Genomic DNA, 21,715 nt, shown 5'->3' with positions numbered 1-21,715 from the left:
GCAGCAGCATATTACATATTTACCCCATGGACCTCAGTGGGTACAGATTGCAAACAGTATGGAGCACAGATGGGAGGGGGAGTAGGACACTTTCCCTAGAGTGTGCCTGTAATCTAAAATCACAGTGTGTATGTGCTATGTGCTCGCAAGCACTTCCAGCTCTCTCTCTTTCCTTGTGCTGTCTCCTAGGCAACCCCAGTCTTGGGCAGAGTCAGCAGGGAAACGGCAGCAGAGAGGAAAATGTGCTTTGTACAAATATTCCTGTGCCCTTTATATATGTAATTGCTACAACTGAAGAGCTGGTGCTTCTAATCTAATATGATACGCAGCAGTATATGGCTAGCTACCATGTGACATTTGGTAATAACAGCCTTATTACTTACTTTCAGCTTTGGACAAAGTGCAGAGATTTGAGTCGATCAAAGCCAGCTGAAAATGCTGCAGAGAAGAAGGAGAAAAAAAAGATTGTTTATTAAAACAGAAATGCATAAACAATGTCCAAAATCAAGAATCTGCAGACATTTTCATTCTCCTCCATCCAGTCTGCACTACTAGAAGACCCTACAGATCTACAGCAAACCATAAATGAACCCTGTTGACCGTAACATGAGAGGACGCCGATAGTTCAATAAACTGAGCCATCAATATTCCTGTGTCTGGATCATTCCTCTTGCTTCAACCGTCCCTCCATGCTCCTGTCCAACCAGAGGATAAAGTCCTCACAATCAGACACTGGCATCCAATAGTCTTAATAGTAACCTATCCCATCAAGTGCGGCAGATGCCTACAGAGGCTTAGGCTTGGCTGCCAAGGCGTGGCATGCTGCTAGCCAATATCGACATCAAGGGTCACTGAACGGATTAGCGCACAAGTACATCACACAGCGACAGAGCCAACTATTTGGGTCCTCCTGACTCCTTAAGGCTGCAATACAACTCTGTTACTTCCCTTATACACTGACATGTTGATGTTGAGTTCATGCTTTATTATTCTGTACTTTACTGCTTTAGAGAATCGGCTGCCAGCAGATGAAAGTCATCTGAGCCGCTTGAGTGAAAAATATTAAATTACAGCTTGATGTCTGGTCCTGTAATCCTGTCAACGGGAATACTCGGGCTACCGTAGGTAGCTTCAAGGTTGTGCCATGACCCAATGCTGTCTCACACACACACACACACACACACACACATATACACATACACACACATACACACACATACACACACAGCATTCACACATTTAAAAAGGCGCCACCAGTGTCACTTATCTGGGTCAGTACAGACTCTCAGCTCTTGAGACCCTCCTGAAACCAAAAACTGCCCACAAGAATCTGACAGACACACACACATGCAGAGAACAGACTGGGCTGCTGGTCTTGCCGTACTCCACTGGTCAACAACTGTAATAGATTTCTTAGAAGGCGAAAAAAGGTGTCCTGTAACCTTAAAGGCAAATACCAGTATCTGCCATCTAGACTGGGGCAACAGATAGCTAACCACTAAAACACACACACACTTAAAAGGAGGAGCCCCTAGCCTTGCAGCAGCAGCAGCTACACAGACGGTCAATGTCAGACAGATAAAAATCAAGTGCCGTCCAGCTGGATCTTTCTTTGCATGCTTCACCCAGGGCCAGTGGAGCTTCACACTCTTGCACGTGCATGCTCTCACAGATACACGCGCACGCGCACGCGCACACGCACACGCACACACACACACACACACACACACACACACACACACACACACAGGACCCTGCTCAGAATAAACTCCTTTTTAAGCAGAGCTGTGTGAGGCACAAAAAAAACATCAGACGGCCTCGTCACAGCCAGATGCCTAATGTCAGAGAGTACACACAGACAAACGCATTACCTACATCGCTGTCACATCACACTCCTTTTGGAACCCCCGCTGCATCCTCCTGTAGATCTCTTTCTCGGTCTCCTCTATCCTTCCCTTCCTTCTCTTTCACACTTGCTCTACCACCAGGCAGATAATGCAGCAGGATTGTCAGCTTGGCATTCCACCTCCCTCCCCATGTCTCGCCTTCCTCTCTCTCTCTCCCTCTCCGCTATCTATCTTTCTTTCTCTCTCGCTCTCTCTCTCTCCCTCCCTCCCCTTCTATCCTGGTGTCAGTGATTACTATTCAGCAGACAGCTGCAGTGGAGAGTGCAGAGAGATGACACACAATACCTCAAAGCTGGAACAGGCAGGCACACAGTCCCCCTCCCCACTCACCTCCCCTCCTCTCTCTCCTTCCTCTATCTCACCTTTTTTCCTCAGCTCAAAGCTCTTCTCTATGGCTACGCTGCTCTGTAAAGACAGCCAACTCATCACCTTACCGATATATGGTGCTAGCTAGCTACCTAGCTAGCTCTTGTCATCTCATTTCCTGCATCTGTCATTAGTTAAATTAGCAGCCACTGATGGAATGGATGGAGTAGTGTGAGCATCCATATATGTAGGTTAAGCATATAAGTTGGGTCAAATCATGCAAAAACTGCAATGGCTGGGCACCAATGAAGTTACAATGTTTTTTCAGAAACTGAACAAAAAGAAAGGGTAACTGAACATCTCTCCCTGTATGTGTCCCCTATCTCCCCAAATTCATCATCTGCAGTCTTTTCTAACAATTTCCTGTTTTTCCTTCCCCTCTCTCTGTTCTCATCTGTTCTACCTTTAATCAATCTCTGCTCCTCTTAAAGTGCACCCGTTCCTCCCTGTAGATAACTGGGGCAGTCGTGTTTGTGTAGTGTGTGTGTGTGTATGTGTGTGTAAGAGGGAGATTGTGTCAGTAGGTGTGTGATGTTGGCAATGAGCCGGCACTCGGAGGGAGGGGAGGGGTGTGTCCAAGGCAGAGTGAGGACGTGCAGCACGTGCAGCCTACTTAGCTCAATACTGAAGCACTACAGCATCGACACACATATACATATATACATTATCTCTTACTCTACAAGTTGAGGGGGGAGATGAACACATTACTAACAATTGTAAAATGAAATCCATTGTAAGAGCCCTGCAATAAATACTACCTTTGTGCAACTAATAATACTCAGTATGTCTGCTGAAATAATAACAGAACCACAGAATTAACAGGAATTACTCCATCCAGCACTTAGCCTGTGAGTAAACAACGCTTTTCATGACTGCTAATGCAGTAAAAAGTCCGGTGATAGAATGTCTGGTGCGTGACAGAGCTGGAGATCAGATAGCAGTCTGTTCCTAAAGGGAACCAGGACTCTTAGGGAACAATAGATCTATAGGCTCCTGGTTACAGTCTGTGCATCTATGGCTCACAGGTGTCAGGAGAGAGTAGCAGACAGGACTTAGCGCAGACAGATGGAGCAAATGATCCAGCAGCCTATGTTAATCTGAGGACAAGGGAGGTCAAGTCTGTTAGGCTGGAAGGAAAGGAGGCTTCTATGACTACAACATCAGCCATATAATGATGTTACAACATGCTGGGATGAATGGACACAAGAATTCATGGGTCATACAGCTGTATATAATAATTGTTGCATTTGTATCTTGATCTTGACTTTCTCCATCTAAACTGGGTATTCCAATTTCTAACGTTACTATGGAAACGAAGCATAAAGATGCCATGTTTATCACATATTGCTGCAACTTGAAAATGATCTTCATGTTGCTGAAACTCCCAAAAAACAGCAATTCATTTGATCTACTATGATCAATTGAGTTGAATTGTATAATTCATAATCAACATATCAATGCAAAGAATTAATCATTGCACCTAAATTATTATGACTAAATATATCATCTTGAAAAGGTGCAACTGAAATCAATTTCACATGTTGCCAGACTGGCACTGAAAAGTTTGTCAGTCAAAATAAAAAAACAACACGCTTCCATATAGTTTGGATGACAATTTGGATTTACCTTTAAGCTTGACTCGTAGTTTGTGTTGACTTTAAACATGAGTCCCAGTCTCAGGTGAATCTCTTTAGCTCTTGAGAAACTGGGGTCGATATAAAGCACCTCCTGGAACGCCTTGATTGCCCTAGAAAAAAAGAGACAGAGAAACGGAGCATGTTAATTACTCATTTATACAAATATTTAGGTCGACCCTGATGGCAAATCTGAAAATAATCCATCTTGTTAGTCATTTCGTGCCCTTGCCTAATTCTGACATTTATACCCCATTTAGACCAACACTGTGACACAGAGTGTATCTGTACGGGTTAACACGCCTCAGCCGACCCTCTTTCACAGCACTCTTCTGAGCTGGGTTTGGAGGCTGCCTGGCCTGGTGACCATGAATGGAAAGAAATTCTATGATACAGATGTTTAAATGTCATTTACGTAACTAGCAAAGATCTCGAAAGTTCACGCACAGGTTATTAAGAGAGGTTTCGTATATGATCAGACAGAGGAGATGAAACTGAAACTTCACTTTCATCTGATGATTACTCACAGCAGTTCTCAGGTTTATCAGTGAAGCAGAGCAACTATACAGCAGACTGCAGTCCCTGCTAACAGTGAGAAACAGTGGGACAGCTGTCTCATGAACAGCTCTAACACGGGTCGAACAAATACGTTGAGCGGCACCGGATATTAAGGATGTCCCATTGTCCCGGCCAGGGACAATAAAAACAGCACCTGGGACACAAAGATCTGATGTGGGGATGATTCTGGGATGGTGGAGAAACTTGAGTGTAAAAAAACACAAAACGCAATTAGGGCTGGGCGATATGGCTGAAAACTGTATCATGATAAGATATCAGTCAACGGCCAACATAACCATGACAAAACATTCAAATAAATAAATATACACCATTTTTTTTTACAGTATATGTACAAGTTAGAGTCCATTTTGGGGAGTGTCATGCTGGGGAAAACGCTTTTCTATTAAAGACTGGTTTTGAATGCACGAGTAGTTATTCATTTATAAACACATGTATATACTCCCAAACTTCCTCAATTTGTTTTTATTAGAAACACAATTAATACACACAGATTATACCTGAAACAGTGTGTGAGGTTAATGGTTAATCATTAACCATTAACCATTAATAATGGTCCGGTATTGATTTGCTTAACTGAACCAGACCAGTATATTAACTCAGGTTAGGCTATGAGTTTCAATTAAACCATTTAAAAGAACACGGTAACTTTACATATTTAATACAGTGTGTACTTATGTGCTTACTCCAGTCTCTAAAACTCTTCATCAGAGCTGTGCGCAAATAGACTACTGCACCCGAGTCGCACTTTCGGACATCGTGCTTCAACATCAGTTTGGTCTGTAAATACTGAAACATCACAGCAACTAGTGTCTGAAATACTTCTGATCAACACACAATCATTTTCCCACACAACATACAGCATTTATGGGTGTATTTTCATTCGCTGCCGACACAGCTGGAGTGAGCAGTGCTTGACCGGCTGTTTGTAGGACGTTTTAGTTTACAAGTGTGAACGCTCACATCGTTATCTTTACAGTTATGCATTGCTAGGTTACCAGAGAGCGTGTGAATTTGTTCATGTAACCAACCTTGCTTCGCCTTTTTTTTCTTTTCGTGGTTTCTTCCAATGAAGTTCAGTGAAATGATCGAACTTCCTACCGAATGTATTTTTTACTGATATTGATTACGTGTCTATGGTAATATATATCGCTAGCGTTTTATTGCCCAGCCCTACCAGCTATACTAATAGCTATGTTGCAGTGCTAAGTCTGAGTGTGTGAGATGTTTATAAATGCACAGCACAGAACGAAGGGACTTATAGTTGCTGTGTGCTGGCAGCTCTGGAGAAACGAGCAACAAATAACACCCGTCAGTCACACTGGATTCTGCTCTGATCCCAAGCTAAGAGCTCAAGAGTTTATTTTTTAAACTTGGAGCAGCAACAACACTGAATTCTCAGTTTATATCTGTGGCTACTGGCTAGGTGAGCTAGGGTTTTATCAGTTTTTGTGTAACAATGTCATCATGCAGAAACCTATGTCAGGTCATGTGGGAACAAGTTTATAAATAGGGCTTAGGAAAATTGCATTTTACCCCTAAAAACAAACATACTCCAACCTAAATGTGAACACATATGGACACTATTGGGATGCTACTGAATGATAGACACCTCAAAGTAAATTGAAAAAATTATGGACCTGCCCTTGCAGTTGCAATACATGACATTCAGTCACTCATGATCAAATATGGATCAATATTCTGTTACTGCATGGCGCGTGTGGCTGGAAACGCCAAAACAGAGAAGCGCCAACTCCAGAGGGAGTGTGACTTCATTCACTGCTCAGGTCGCCATTATTCCACTATATCCTGCAATAGCAAAAAGCTGTTTGCTGACATCCAGTAAGGCTGAATGTCAGTTATTGCACCTTTAACGATCGGTTTAATGAGCAGCAATTTTAAGAACCAAAAAAAAAAAATGACTTCAATTTGGGATGAATGGTTGCTAGGTCTGGGACAGAGCTGGGTTATAAACTTAAATATCATAAGATGACTCAATACTTTGAGAATATAGGGTCAACTGTGGTATTAAGACTAGCTCAGGGGGCTTCCAGTCATTTCAGTGAGGGGAAGGCAGCAAAGAGGAAGTGGTTTCGATTCACAGCGGTGGTTGCCACCCTCGTGAATGCATACAGAGTTTGCACTGCTGGCTTCCATCATAACCCTGTCAATGCAGCAGTTCAGCTGATTTGACATATCTTCTGCTGCACAGAGCATTATGAGTCAGACTAGTCCTGTGGTAAACGCTTAGTTTTGGCCAATCAAATAGAAAGGGGTGAGCATTGCAGGTCAGAATGAAGAGGACTGGTAAAGTGTGGACTTGTGGGCAGCTTGTAGCAACACTATGATGTTCACCTGCCTGTCATTGCAGCTTTGGACCATAGTGGCAGAAGCTGCATTGTCACTGCTTGAGCTAATGCTAGCCTCAAAGTGACTGAAGCAAGCTACAGTACTTCAAACACCCAGGAGGTCTGGATCCTGAGCTTTTGTGGTGAGAAGCTTATAACAATGCTAATGATGTGCTGATTTGTATGATGAAGGTTTAATTGGGAGACTCCACATCCTGTTCCCTAACCACCAGCTGTCAGTCTTTTACACTTTGAGACTAATGAGCTAACTACTAAATGCTTGTCTACATGACATGAGGCGATCATGTTGATTTAGAGACAGACTCACCACTGTGTTGATGTTTTAAAAACCGGCCCACCCTGTCTTTCTGAACGCTATACACAGGGCTAGTTCTAGAAAACTGCACTTGTTTTAATTGCAATTTTGATCAATTTAATCTATTTTGAAGTGTCATCACCCAGTGACATTTCTGGGTTAGGTTTTAGCATTTTTATAATTTGTCCTTCAGTTGTTAAAAAGAATGATCCAGTGTCTGGTAAGTGAGCGCAGGGCTGGCATCACCAAGGTAGCGTGTGGTAGGCGAGAACCGAAATGGTGGATGACTGCTTTCACACTCGCAATCAACCCTCCTCTCTTCTCTAAACAATATCAAAATAAACAAGACTAGAGCATGTTAAAACAAAAAATAAGCACTTGAACCCACTCACTGTGTAGCTATGACAACAATGGCAATTGCATGTCAGCATGAAGCCCTTCTCCTGTATGAAACGGCAGCGCACTGAGCTCACTGCTGCCTGGCTGGCTGGCTGGGTGCCCCCCCCTCCCACCACACACACACATACACACACACACACAGGACTGAACTCATTGCCCCCTTTCCCTCCTCCCCTTCTCCCTCCCGTTCTTCATTTATCTGGTTCCTCCCTCGCTCTCCCCCTCCTCCCCTCTGTGCTCTGCGTTCGCCCTCTCCTCCCTCGCTGGCAGGATCCAAAGTGAATGGTTGGAGCTCAGTTCTTCTACAGAATTGGTGGTGACACAGGCAGACTGCAGCCAAAAGATGAACCAAGGACTACTTTCTCCTTTAGCAAAGGGCATCAACAACTACATAAACATTTCTCTGAACAGACAGGCCAAATAAGATAATTTGGCTCCATTACATAAACACAATTTCTCATCATTTTTGATACTTAATTGCATAACAGGAAGTAACACTTTCTCTGGATTAAGGTTTACATGATATTCACAACCTAATAGTTTGGATGAGTGAAGCTATCAAAACTAGTTTGTAGTGATATTGATATTAATTTATAATGCTAGCTGTCTCTTCTGGTTAGCAACATTTCAGCTAATATGAACGATGATGGTTTTTCCATTGGCTCTGGTCAGTCAGCTTAGCCATGGTGAAATGGGTTTTTACTACAGCCCTACAGCAGAGGATAGCCATCGCGAGCCATCGCGAGCCACGCTGCTGCAGTCCGACCGTAGCCGACCCATGACGACCCCCAGCACGGCTCAACTGCCCGCGTCATGGCTCAGTGCGACCGCCATGGAAAAACCCTACATCTGACAGCTCAGCATTCCTTAGGGCCTTTAGCTCAGCGTGACGTAATCTGTCCTAGAGAGCCCAACATGACACCACCCCCATCCCAAAACCATTCCCGGGGCCTACGAGATGAGGACATACACATTTGGCAGGGGAAACAATACTGGAGGCCTTTAAGGCCACTGATGAGGTAGAGGGACAGTGCACAGAGCAAAGAGGCCAACATGAGCCAACACACATGGAGGAAAAGTGGCTTTTTTTAAAACAAGTGTAGTGTGAACTGCTGCCTCCTTGCACCTGTCATTGTAGGACTGAACCACTTGGGAAAGGTCAGCAAATTGGACTAGAGAGAGCTGCCTAATAACTTACAGACTGGGACTGTATCCAATCTCAAAGATGATAACTGTTCAAGTTTGAATTTGCAAAACTGTAATGATTAGCTCCTATTCTTACTTTATATTATTAGTTATTGTTGTTTTTATTGTTTTGTATCATTATCATCAGCACCGCTGTGTTTTTTTGTGAACTCTGGGCCTGATTTAGTGAAGGTCTGCAAAAAAATGTTCAAGCTAACCCACTGACGCATTGAGGCTTGCATCTTTCAACTGTGCAAGATAATACGCGCTGTCTATTTAGTACGTTTGCCATAATGAATATGTAATATGGGACGTTTTAACCCCAGTGTGTGAAATACAGGGAGGAAAATACAAATGTGTTATTTAGCACACGCATTGTGATTTACCAAACTTGAAGGTAATTTTGCTGACAGTAACAGTATTAACTGGCTGTTACTGCGGAGAGAAGGAGACGGAGGCACAATCACAGAATACGCCAAGAACATGTTGAGTGGACTATTTTTGGTTTTACTAACAACATAGACTTTGTCAAAAATACTATCCCATGAAGCGTTTTGTTCTGTTAATATTTTTTACTGTAACTCAATTTGTTTGTTAACCTCTTCCACGAGAGCCTCTAATTCCATGGGATCAAATTTCATTTTGCACTTGCAGCTTTCTGCTCGTCCAAACTCTCCATTAAAGACACACAAAACCCTCATTTAAATACTGCTGTCTGCACCTGTTGTCATTTGCACAGTTATTCTTAGTAGATCACCCACAAACCAAAGGTGCAATCTGTTGCACTGCACACGCAATTTAGTACCCTTTATTTGGGATCTTAGTAAATCAGACCCTCTGACTTCTTATGTATTTACCATTTATTCAAACCATCACTTAGACGATACTATTAACTGGACCTCTACTGTGGACTTTGTGTTTCTGTCGTTTGTATTGTATTTTACTATACCTGGCTGCTCTGACAGTTTCATTACCCTCCAGGAATGAATAAAGTCATCTATCCATCCATGTCAGCAGCTGATAATATACACCAACAGACACAAAATGACAACAGTTTGTGTAGTGAAAGCAGCACATTAGAGCAGCAGCAGCTCCGGTCTACACAGTATGCATTCAAAGTATTGTAAACCACGTTTTGGCAGCGCTCAGAGCTCTGACTTGACATATCGGGAAGCTGTCTCTTCTATCCCATAAGTGAACAACAATAGAGTTCAAGTGAGGACAATCACTGAGTGAAATGATTACCATAACAGCATTCAAAACACTATGACTACAGTCGCACTAAACTGATCTTCCTGGTGCTTGTTAGCTTGTTTTCCCACCAGTTCTCATACTCTGCATGTCAAGGCTTCTCACCAGGCTCCAGAAAGCAGGTTTAACAAACTTTCAACCTAACCCTGAAAGATGAGTTGGAAACAGTTTTCAGAGTTTTCGGTTTCAGCTGATCAGAATCAATCAACTCTGAGTATGTTGACTCTGAGAAATATCTCCAGTTCCATGACTCAGCATGGAAACAGGTAAATAAAGGAGCAAAGCCTCAACTCTAGACATATTAAAATGTGTATATGCAGACTATGTATCTTTAAAAAAAAGTTGACACAAAGTATTCATAATGTTACATATTAAAAAGTTGACACAAAGTATTCATAATGTTACATATTAACATTAGTAAACTAATATCTAACTGGATTTTTTAGAAATCTCCCTCTCCTGACATAACCCTCTGCAAATGAATGCACTTTGATCTGTGCTTTGATATCGACTGCAACAATGACAAAATGAAACTGAAATGAAAGCATGTGATACTTCTTTCAGGTTCTGAAGTGACGAGACAGAGAAAAGCTCAGGGTTTGTGTGAAGAAATCCTGCCAAGTTAGGTTCCCAGAATAAGTTACCACATTTACTGACAGAGTTGAAGTCATCGGTGTTTCTCAAAAAGAAAGTCCTGAGTTTTCCTCATCTTGGGGTCAACAAACTCGAGAGTTTTCACTAAACATGCTCTCTGGCACGCACTCCTGGACATCAATACCGCCACACCGCATGGTGGATTACTGTAAGTAAACTCTCAACCAGAGGTAAACATGGAATAACATCATATCTATATTGACATTTCAGTTAATCGTGAAATCTTGGACTGATTCATACAATGGGCTGCTGTCATGGATACCGGTAAACAAGACAGGTTATGAAGCCACAATTCATTTCTGTTCATTTCACCTGTGATTATCCTGCAATGACGAATCAAAATGTTTGCCATGAAAATTTCCAGCTTCCAACTACCAGCAATTGAAATCACTTTTATTCACAACAGTGAAGTTAATGAGAGCCAGACAATGTTGCTGCTTCTTAACTAAGCTCATCATTCTGGACAGTATTTTTTGTGGTTCAAAATTTCATCAGGGAAGTCCAAACAAACAACAAAGCCTCTTATCCTGCACATAAAATCAGCATATGATCTTTATTTATACTAGTCTTTATATAGTGATCTGACGTGCAGGTTCTCCTCACGGGTTTTCTGTTTGTCTGTTGGCCTAAGTAATAAGGACAAGACGGTGTGATGGTGTAAATGGGTTCCTATACAACAACAGAAATTGACGTGTTTGATATAGCTTCACACAAAGAAGACTGTAAGATGGAGAACCAGCAAGCCTCCCCATAACAGTAAAGTTAACAGCCCCATGACTGTCTGATTTACATATTGCAGCAATTCAGTCATTGTCTTAAATGTCTATTTATACAAGTTGACAGTTGAAGTTGGGCAGAGCTATGCTGGATTCATGAATAAGAAGGATAGACTTCACAAATGCATCACAGCTAGGGACGTCAGCGGTTAACCGTTCATCAGTTGACCACAGAGAATATTTTTAACCTGTTACACATTGGTATGTAGGTTAATGTGCACACACACTCCACTAATGCTTTCACTGCTAGCTAGCAGTCTGACATAAAAAGTGAAGCACGCTACACAAAGCTCGGTGTGGGACCCTTTTCTCCAGAAAGGCAACAAAGTCAAATGTATATAAGGCTACTCTTCAGTGTAATAGTAATATTAGCACTGTGTTTAACCACATCAAAAACAAGCACCTTGCTGCCATGTCCAAACACGGCTCTCAGTCGCAGCCAAAGGACATGTCACTGCTAGCCAGGGGGACAAAGTGTGAGGAGCGCTGGTCTGAAAGAAGCTAGTTCAGTACCTCATGCCATCCAGAGCTCCTATGACTAAAAACTGCAAAAACACTGACGAGAAAAAGGATGAGTCAAGCTACTCAGAACACACAAGCTAGTTCTGACCACCTCCTGCTCGACAGCTCTGATAAATGAAAGCCACATTGCAACTTTTCTTAAGAATGGTTGTCGACCTACTGAAAGGAAAACATTAAAACTAAACTGACAGCCCTAACTTACCAAAACTAACAGGAGGGTCAGACAGATGTCAATCAAACAGTCTGCAGTCTCCAGAACACACACAGTCCCTCAGAGGAGGTCTGACCAGAATAAAAACAATAGCCCCTCCATCACTGAAGTGGGACTTTAACCACAATATGATTCGCAATCGGCATTTAAAAAAACAAACACAATCATTATAGAACTAAAGAAGAGAGAGTACTTACCACTGAAATGCATTGTAATGGAAGTAAACCATGCCAAGCCCATATAAAAAGGCAGGATTCTGAAAAAAAAACAGCAAAACAGAACATCTTTAGCACAGTATAATATATTACAGTTTACATTTCACAACAAGTTATGTCTGTACAAATGAAGGGTTATTGACAAAGCATTTATCTTTATAGTTTTGAGGCTTGGCATCTTCCACAGCATTACATACCAAGTTGCTAATTTATCCAAGACACCCCCCACAATTAGAAGACGTCAATAAATGCCCTGCCTTTAGACTCCAGTGCCGGGCTTTTTGAAATGACTGGTGTTACCAAGACAACTCTGCCCTACACAATTATTCAGACGTTAGGACTTCACACCCTCACTTCACTGCAGAGTTTTGTAATCCCGAGGAGCCCAAAGCTGTCAGGTCTGATCACAATCGAACTCCTGGCACCTCTGTTTTAATGGGCATTCCAAACAGAGCAACACCAAACCACACTGGCCCATTCATCCACGCGGAGAGCACAGAAAGAACAGGCTGGACACCATCATATCACAGCTGATTAGACAATTTAAGTTCAGGCCGTGAGCAGGAACTGTAGGCAATACAAACCGAGGCGAGTATTTGTTCAAATAAGACTGAAATACTGTTACATCCGCACAACGAGATCACATCCTCATTAAGGGCTTGTGCAGCTAGGCTCAGTGGAATGACTAGTGCAGTGCCTGTTCAAAACAGGCTGATTTCTAGAGCCTGTCACATAAATGCCTCTCATGCAGACTATCAGTAAGACACTATAATTTTCAGATGCTTCTTTAACACCTCACATGCAGGCTATTGATAGAAGCAATAGACATCTCACATGCAGGCTAATGGTAGAAGCTACAATTTAAATCAATATTCCCTGAATGCTTCACATGCAGGCTAATGGTAGAAGCTACAAATTATCAGTGTTCCCTGAACGCTTCACATGCAGGCTAATGGTAGATGCTACAAATTATCAGTGTTCCCTGAATGCTTCACATGCAGGCTAATGGTAGAAGCTACAAATGATCAGTGTTCCCTGAACGCTTCACATGCAGGCTAATGGTAGAAGCTACAAACGATCAGTGTTCCCTGAACGCTTCACATGCAGGCTAATGGTAGAAGCTCCAATTTAAATCAATGTTCCCTAAATGCCACAGACTCTTTCTAAACTGGCCCTCAGCAAATGCGTCACACAACTTAGACCATCATTTTGGATTGAGGAGCTTTTTTTAAAGGCATTTTTTTCCTCTTTTTAAAAAAGAAAATGTATTCGTAGGATTGTTTATTTTGTGAGGTCTTTGTTATTTATTTTGGAGAACTTTGGAGTTCCATATGTGACATCATAAAAGTCACACAGTGTAAATGGGCCTTTAACCTTCCTGCTACACTTTCCCAGACTGACACTCCCCTCTCTCTGCAGATATCAAAAACACTATTTGCTGCTGTAGCAAACACTACCAAAAACCAGGCAACCATGCATGGTATATTTTCTAGAGGAAAATCAGGTCAGGATTCTCAAACCTGTTATATGAAGGACCCTCAACTCTCAGAACAGTTAACATTACTGAGTAAATGAAATGCAACCAAGCCAAACAACTACATAATTTTATATGATTTTCTGTAATTGTAAAGTTGCTAAAAATTTCTAGCACACATTCCAAGTCATAAAAACCTCAGTGAGGAAGCAGATTATTTAACATTAATAAAAAGAAAACAGCCTGCTAAATGTTACTCATATAAGCACAGTATGACAAATCTATTACCAACTGTAAAATTAATCCTAATGAATGTCGGCCTTTGCCATTGTGTTCTAATCCAACTTTTATGTAAAATGTGGTAAGGCCATACAAACACCAGTCAGTGTTAGTTGTTATTGGTCACACAGACACACACGTCAGGAAAACAAAGTAGTATCATGTAAAGAAATCATGGTACATATAAAAGACTAACAACCTTCAACCGTGTTGTGTGCAGCACTCTCTCTGTCCCCAATGAACACATATGATAAATTAAAGTGTAGTCCATTTGGTCTGTACTGCTGTATTAGTGACACACGTTTTATTGTTGTGGCTATGTGCATCAACACATGGAATTTAAAACTAAATGATTATGGTGGTTACACCACTGACTTTCAGCATTAAGGGTGTTTGTGTGTGTTCACATAATGTGAATAATGCATCAAAAGGACTACAAGTCTCACAAGGTGCCTTGGTTTTAGGGCAGAGCGATGGTGCTAAGCATGCAGACAAAGCAACCAAGTCGTTTTTATGGCATATTCTTGATTAGTGAATTCAGTCACCTGATCTCAATCCATTTGAGCACACTGCTGCAGACCTGACTTAAAGCAAAAAGCCCACAAAATAAGCAAGACGTGAAGCTGGCTGCAGAGGCCTGCCTGAGCATCACCCAGTAAAATATAAAGTGCTGAGATCTGTGAGTTGTTGACTTCAGCTATTGACTGTAAAGGATTTACATTCAATTATTAAAGAGGAGGAGGTTATTTGGGGGACTTAATATAAAAAGAAAAAGTGTCATTGTCCTCTTATGTTCTAACTGTGGCTGAGTGTATGCTGCAGTGGTCTAAGTGTGTGTAGTCTGATGTTGGGTCCACAGCAGCCTACACAAACAACAGTTTACGTGGGCTGACACAATAGTGGTTGTAAAAGTATATTTAAGGTTGAATATTTTACACTTCTATGTAGTGTTGTGCAAACTCACCTTCCAGTAGTCCGACTGTAAACTGAAGTACCTCTGGTATGCAGATAATGCTGAGAATGGTCCGACAAATAAAAGAAGGTGATACAGAAAGAGAGAGAGACACAGGACGAGAACAGTCAGTGAAAATGTTTAAGGCTCCATATATTCAATTCAGCTGCACTGTAACACTGCCCAGCAGAGTTTTCAAGACATGCACAAAATGTCTGATCATGAATCATCAGGTTTGAGCAGTGTTCATCAGAATAATGAGTATAGAAAATCAAATGTAACAACAGTGCACATGCACACTGATCCTGAGATCCTCACCTTTTGGATAGTCCTCCAGCAGGAGGTTGAAATGGCCCAGCTGACAGAAGATGTCAGGGTCCACTTTCCCCTCTGCTTTCAGAATGAGAGCATCATAGCAGCTAACAGCCTGGATGAAAGAGCAACAACAGTTTAGAGTTAGAGAGGCCATACAACACTGCAGTAAAGTGAAATGCTTGGTAGATCCTCTGCATATTACACAAAAAACAAAAACCATGAATGGAAAGCTAATCTGGATCACAACTCAATTATATGGCCTGTAGTTTAGCTTTTAGTGATGATCAGACACAGCTACAGTACATCCTACCAAGGTGGTGAATTCTCCAAGCCCTCCCAGCCTTTTTTGCATAGTCCCAGCTCTCTGCCCATATATGGACCTTGTCAGTCAGTATTTAAACAACGCCTAAACAAATTTCTCTTGAAAGCCCATACTACAGGCACTGAAGAGCTATGACAACTGCACGTGTGCGCACACCTCCCAATACGCCATCATGCAAAATACAATACTAGGGTGATTTTGAGCCCTATTTTAATTACACAATGACAGGAACAAAGTGGTAGGTCCTGGCCACGCTGAGTTTGTAGGTGTTTTCAAGCATCTGCATCGGCGGTGCAATCAAGGAATAAAACATGATGTATGTTGTGCTTCAAAAATGTAAGTTGGGGAGGAGGCAGTGGTCTCAGTTCTCCAACATGTTATACATAAAGACAATACAGAGTTAGTCTGAAATGTCTAGCGCTGGGTGTAGTTACTTTGTAGTAGCATGATTTAATAAAAGTAAACACAGTGGACAGCCATGCGTCATAGCTCTGGACTCTGGTGCAGTATGTGTCCTGCTGCTTTCAGATAGCTTCAGTGATTTAACAAACTGAAGGAGAAGTAGGGCTGCGCCATATATTATTTCGACATTGTAATGCGCGATTAAAAAGGCAAATTAACTCAAATACGTCATGCTACAACTTTTGATGTGCTCTGGTGAAATAACCCAAACCCACATCATCAATTTATGAAAAAAACCAAAGCAGGCCCCACTAGCTGCCTACCACAACCTGATAATGAGCGCTACCTGTTTCGGTTGTTTGATTAAGTGATGTCTGAGTCTGCGTATCACCTGCCTGTCAACAGGCACAGATGCACAGAATGATGCTAGAGGCAGCCGTTCAGTTTCGCAAGACGGCTGCTGGTCTGTGCCCTAATGTTAGCTAATATATGTATATGTATGTCCAATCATGCAGCCCTAAAGAGAAACAAATTATTCAGCAAAGCATTTGTCAACTAAAAATACTGGGTGATGTGTCGCTGTTGTCGTGTGATATACCAGCTCTGGTAGAGTTCTACATGTTCTTAAAGTGTGCATGCTAGCAGGGTACATTAGTTGCTGGTATACTACCAACATAAGCCTTTTGTAACATATTCTCTGGCTCTGTGATAGAGACACACACTTCTGCACACTTTAGTCAGCAATGTCAGTTACCACAAGAGACGTTCGTTTTTTAGACATTTCGACAAATCAACTTACAAAAAATGGACTCTTATCATTATAAGACTTCAGACAAATTTCTAGAGCATCTTTTTAATGAGCACACTAAGGAGCTCCTGTGGACAATCGCAAATATTTCTAATACAAATCAGCACAATTCTCTCTATAGCAGAAAAACTGATAAATCACATTCCTTACTGGACCTAATGATTGTCAACCTTTTTGTTCGATCCATACAACATGCTTCTTAAATGATGTAACATAATTTACTTTCTTTTATTACATGCACACATTGAATAAAACATTGTGCATACCTGTGTATTAACTAAGTATTTGTAATTAACAAGATGGACCTATGACTTTTCACTGAGGAGAAAACTACACAGCTTTGAAATGTTGGGATCTATTCTAATCAATTCAGACACCTAACATTGCATTTGGGTAGGTGAACTTGCTGGAAGCTTTCGGTTGTGTAGCTTTTATTACCCGGACTGATTAGGCAATTTAAAATTACACAACTATTTGAATTAAATTTGGTTACAAAACTCTCAAAAGGCAGACTGTGTCGTAACACGTGGAGCCTTTGCTAAAGGATCACAATTGAATTACATTTTGATTAAACCTTCACACCATTGGATCAAGTTCCTCATTTGAAAAAGCATCAGAGTCAGCACTTATAGACGGAATCAACCCAAATCATTTCTGGGTGCTGGCATAATGCCGAGTGGTTCCACTCCCATTCTCTACTTTTAAGAATTTTATGCAACAGAGGAAAGCCAAGTCCCAGCACCTGCACCCTGCACACAGAGCAATTCAGCAAAGAAAACTACACACTCACACATGCATCCCCCAATTATGAAAACTATGGGTCCATACTAAAAATAAATTCATGTTTTTAGACCCCCTTCCCCCACGTTTGAACATGGTAGCGTCCAAAGAGAGGATGCAATTGGCACTGTGTCGAGAGATCTATTCCACCACACAGATACAGTATTACTAAATGTTTGATAAAAGCTATATACATGTGATGTTATGAAGAATGAACCCAGCAGTCAGATAATGCAAGTTTAATGTTAGGTGACGAGAGGCCTGGCTGGCTGGGTGGCTGGCTGGCTGACTGACTGACTGGGTAGCCGGCCGGCCAGATATCCAGCGGGATATGACTGACAAAACCAAACACAAAACCGGTAATAAGTGAGTGCACGGCTGGGTATAACCTGTAAGTACACCCTAACAACACAATGTCACATGCTAACCCCTCCAACAAGAACCCCACAAGCCACATGTTGAAAACACAGATCAAACACAGACAACATGGACTGCATGGATACGGTCGCTGTGTGCGTGTGTGTGTGTGTGTGTGTGTACAAAGCACCGTGCAGTTAAAAGTGGGTGCCCCCTGGCTTCCACTTTAAATCATATCATATTTGTCACAAACACTCCTTCGCCTTCATCGGGGTATATATATTTTTTGGGGGGTGCGAATGGTGATTAGCTTAGCCACAGCTGCTAGTTAGCTGAGTATTTTTCTTCCTATCCCCGCCATCTTGGGCCAAGTCAAGCAGCCATTATTATTTTTTGCAACCCTTAAAACTACGACTGTGTGTTAGTTTCCCCCTCGTAAATGTCAGCTAAGTGGTGTCTTGGTAGCAATATAGAGAAAAAGAAGAAGGGAGAAGCCTCGCTGCACAGGTAGCCGCTACATGCTACCCAAACTATAGCTGCAGTTGTAATAAGAGTGAGAAGAGTCGTTGAGTGGGATACACTTCTGCTAACTTAATGTATTTACTATCATATTATCACACAATGGCTTTCATATCGATATACGTCGAGGAAATGTGCTTTTGCTGCCAAGGCTCATCGTCATACTCTTTGCAAGTCACATATAATGTTAACCAGCAAGGTGTTAAGATGTGTTCACGTCCTTAAGTCTCGTCGTTTACAACGTTGTGCACCCGATTATACAAATGCAAATGTAAATGTATCACGCAAAGTAACGTGTTCGCTTAACACGTGTCTGTTTCTTATGATGTTGATAATAGCGAGGTCTGTGTTGTGACAAACACGCATGTAACAGTGGATGTAATGCTATCATATATAGCATGTAAACCTTTTATCTAAACCGCCACCGCTTTTAAGCAGGGTGGAGATTCATATAGTCGTGCAATGCTGTTTTTGGGCCTTGTTTAATATTGATAAACGTTACATAAATGTACTGGAGTTGTTTTATTATATGCTCGGCAGTGCAGATGCTGCTGTGTATATGCAATAGTCACGTCCCTGTTTCACAGTCAGTCGCTGGCTCAGCTTCAAAGTTGTGCAAAATGCAGCTTGTGCATGTCACTGCTGGCCATGAGGGGTCTGTAGCACTTATTTCAAGTGGGATAAGCACTAATCTGAGGAAATAACGGACTGTGGTGCTGCTCTGTGGCATACCTTTAACAGCAAGGCCTTCGTTCTGGCGCCATCTTCTTGAAGCCTATGAAATCCAAACAGTGAACTGCAAGTAGAGGACAGACAACACAGGCGGTTCCTTATTACTTGGGGGCATTCGTATTTGTTGTTTCAAACTGTGCGAAGAAAAAATATATTAAAAACAGAAAAGAAGCAGGTGAGACTTGTTCACCCAGCGGATAATCTGACCTGTCAATTCCGACCAGGCTGTCTTTCTCTTGCGCTGTTAGCTTCGGAAAGTCCTCTTCGATTTCAGTCGCTTTTCCCGACGCCATTTTCTCCTCGTCATTACCAGCAACGCCGAGACTCCGAGCAGCAGCAGAGGCAGCGGCGGTGAGCGACACTCCGCACGATTTCATGGGAAAGAAATGGGGAGAATAAACAGGACCGAGCAACTCCGGCGAAATGCAATAACAACGAAAGTGCCGCACACCTTATCCAGGACTAAAACGGGGCGTAGCGTAATTCTTGCCAAATCCTCAAGGAAATGATCCCTTCAAGTTACCTTCCACCCTCCTCATTGTACATCAAAACACAGCGTATATTCCAGCGCCAATTTATGCATGAAGTTGATGTAATGTTGGGTTTTTACGACTGAGTGTAATTTGATAATATCGCAAACTTCCCCAACCATCGGCTCAAAGTTGTTGTAATTGTGTCACATAGGCAAACGCACGCCGCCGCCGTCGTCACGCCCTCTACTCTGATCATCCAATCAGCGGTCGGCGTCTACGGTCATGTGACTGTCTCCAGTTGATATGTCGCGAACACGCGGACGAACGCGCGCACGCACACATCAAACGGCCAGCAAAGACCCGCCTCCGATTCCTGTGATTGGCTACTCATGCTCTATTATGATTACGTAACTGTGTTTTAAAGCAATCGATTGGTCAAAATAGCTGTCGTGTTTGTATATGGGGTGTGGGGGGGCTGTCAAGGGTGCTTGTTGCAACGTTGCACATATACAGTACTTTTAGATGGATACTGGAAAGATTTAACCTAAATATAGACTATACCTGTGGTTTTTTGCCATGTAGATAGAGCAACAATATTTAATTTGATTTTTCACTGAAGTCATTCGAATTTATTTTACGCAAATAAGCAAATCTATAAAGAGAAAAACGGCCACTAATGTATAGAATAATGTATTTGGAGTGAAGTCATATTTTGTGTTCATTGGGTAATATCAGTAGTAATATCAAATATATAATTCAGCTCCACATCCACTAATCGAAACCAAGTCCGAATCCAGACCTGCTTTCATTGGTTTGTTGTTGAACTCAAGCAGTATAGCTTTTAATGTGAAAATGTGAGGGGCAAAAAGCTACAAAGAGTTTCAGTATTTTAAGGATGTATATTTAATTTAAACTCTGAAATGACTCCCAATTAAAGGACTTTGACCTTATCTGGTTTGTACAAAGTAGATTTTTACTGTTTTTGTATTGCAATTGTTGTTATTCCTTTTTGTTGTAATTACAGAAAAATTGAGGGGGAAAAAACAAAAAGATGATAGATAGATCGATAGACAGATAGAGTTTGAAGTCTAGTTTATTAGTAACAATGCCATCAGAAAACAAGTAAGGTAAGAGTACACAAATAGTGAGCAATAAGCTATAATCAAATTAAATCTGAGAATTATTATGTATTGAATGTACAATGATTGTACCACAGTAATACACTGGCCTACTTTTGTTGCATTGTTGTCAGTAAGTGGTCCAGATCTGTGTGACGTGTGTTGTCAACAGTGTCTCTTGAGGTGCTTGCTGCTTTGCTGCAATGTTATTGTTTTGTATTTTATTTAGCTCACTCTTCCACCAATCCAAACAAAAAAGAAACTATGAAACCACACTCTTATCAAACTATTTCTGCCAACTTGGTAACAAAGGAGACCTAATTAAATATTAGTATGTAGTATAAGTATAAGCAGGAAAACCCACACATAATGGCACAGGATCAAGAATAAAAATGTTTAGGTCCAAGGATTCATTTGTCAAACATGGATGGCCAATATTTCAGAAGGGTCACAATGTCACTTTCAAGATAGGCATATCAAAAACATACACAGCTGACTATAAGCCCTTGACTGTTCCTCACAAATCATTTAAACATATTCAATACAATTGATACGCTGACTCATACTTGTTGTGGCATTTTGATTGTTGAGGCTCAACAAAACATTTTCCCAAAATGTGTTACACCTAAGGGAAATTTTTAATTACCTGTGCAATTTACATTAAATGTGCAATCAAACACCATTGTAGCTACACCGAAAATGTCTTTTTCCATGTCCAGTTTTCCACTCCACCAAACAACAAAATGGTCCCATCATCAACAGTACACCACCTTAAGTTATGTTGGTTAGGGGGTAAAATGAACTATACGGTTGTTTAAGGTAAG

General features: G+C 41.6%; 1 protein-coding gene across 2 annotated transcripts in view; it reads right to left on the bottom strand.

Moving 5' to 3' along the window:
• The window catches only part of kdm6a (lysine (K)-specific demethylase 6A), a 38,644-nt gene extending 18,660 nt beyond the window's left edge, over positions 1 to 19,984 (bottom strand). For both annotated transcript variants that reach the window (XM_053329275.1, XM_053329274.1), the window contains exons 1-7: positions 19,508 to 19,984; positions 19,301 to 19,364; positions 15,384 to 15,492; positions 15,078 to 15,127; positions 12,343 to 12,401; positions 3,900 to 4,020; positions 384 to 438 (exon numbers count right to left, since the gene is read on the bottom strand). In XM_053329275.1, coding sequence (XP_053185250.1) covers positions 384 to 438; positions 3,900 to 4,020; positions 12,343 to 12,401; positions 15,078 to 15,127; positions 15,384 to 15,492; positions 19,301 to 19,364; positions 19,508 to 19,677 — 628 coding nt within the window. In that variant the 5' untranslated portion in view covers positions 19,678 to 19,984. The remainder of the gene's footprint in view (positions 1 to 383; positions 439 to 3,899; positions 4,021 to 12,342; positions 12,402 to 15,077; positions 15,128 to 15,383; positions 15,493 to 19,300; positions 19,365 to 19,507) is intronic.
• Positions 19,985 to 21,715: the final 1,731 nt, after the last annotated feature.

The sequence above is a fragment of the Scomber japonicus genome, chromosome 11 (assembly GCF_027409825.1).
Source record: "Scomber japonicus isolate fScoJap1 chromosome 11, fScoJap1.pri, whole genome shotgun sequence".
Classification (NCBI taxonomy): Eukaryota; Metazoa; Chordata; class Actinopteri; order Scombriformes; family Scombridae; genus Scomber; species Scomber japonicus.
Note: the sequence above shows the minus strand (reverse complement) of the source record. Positions and strands in the feature narration are given on the sequence as shown.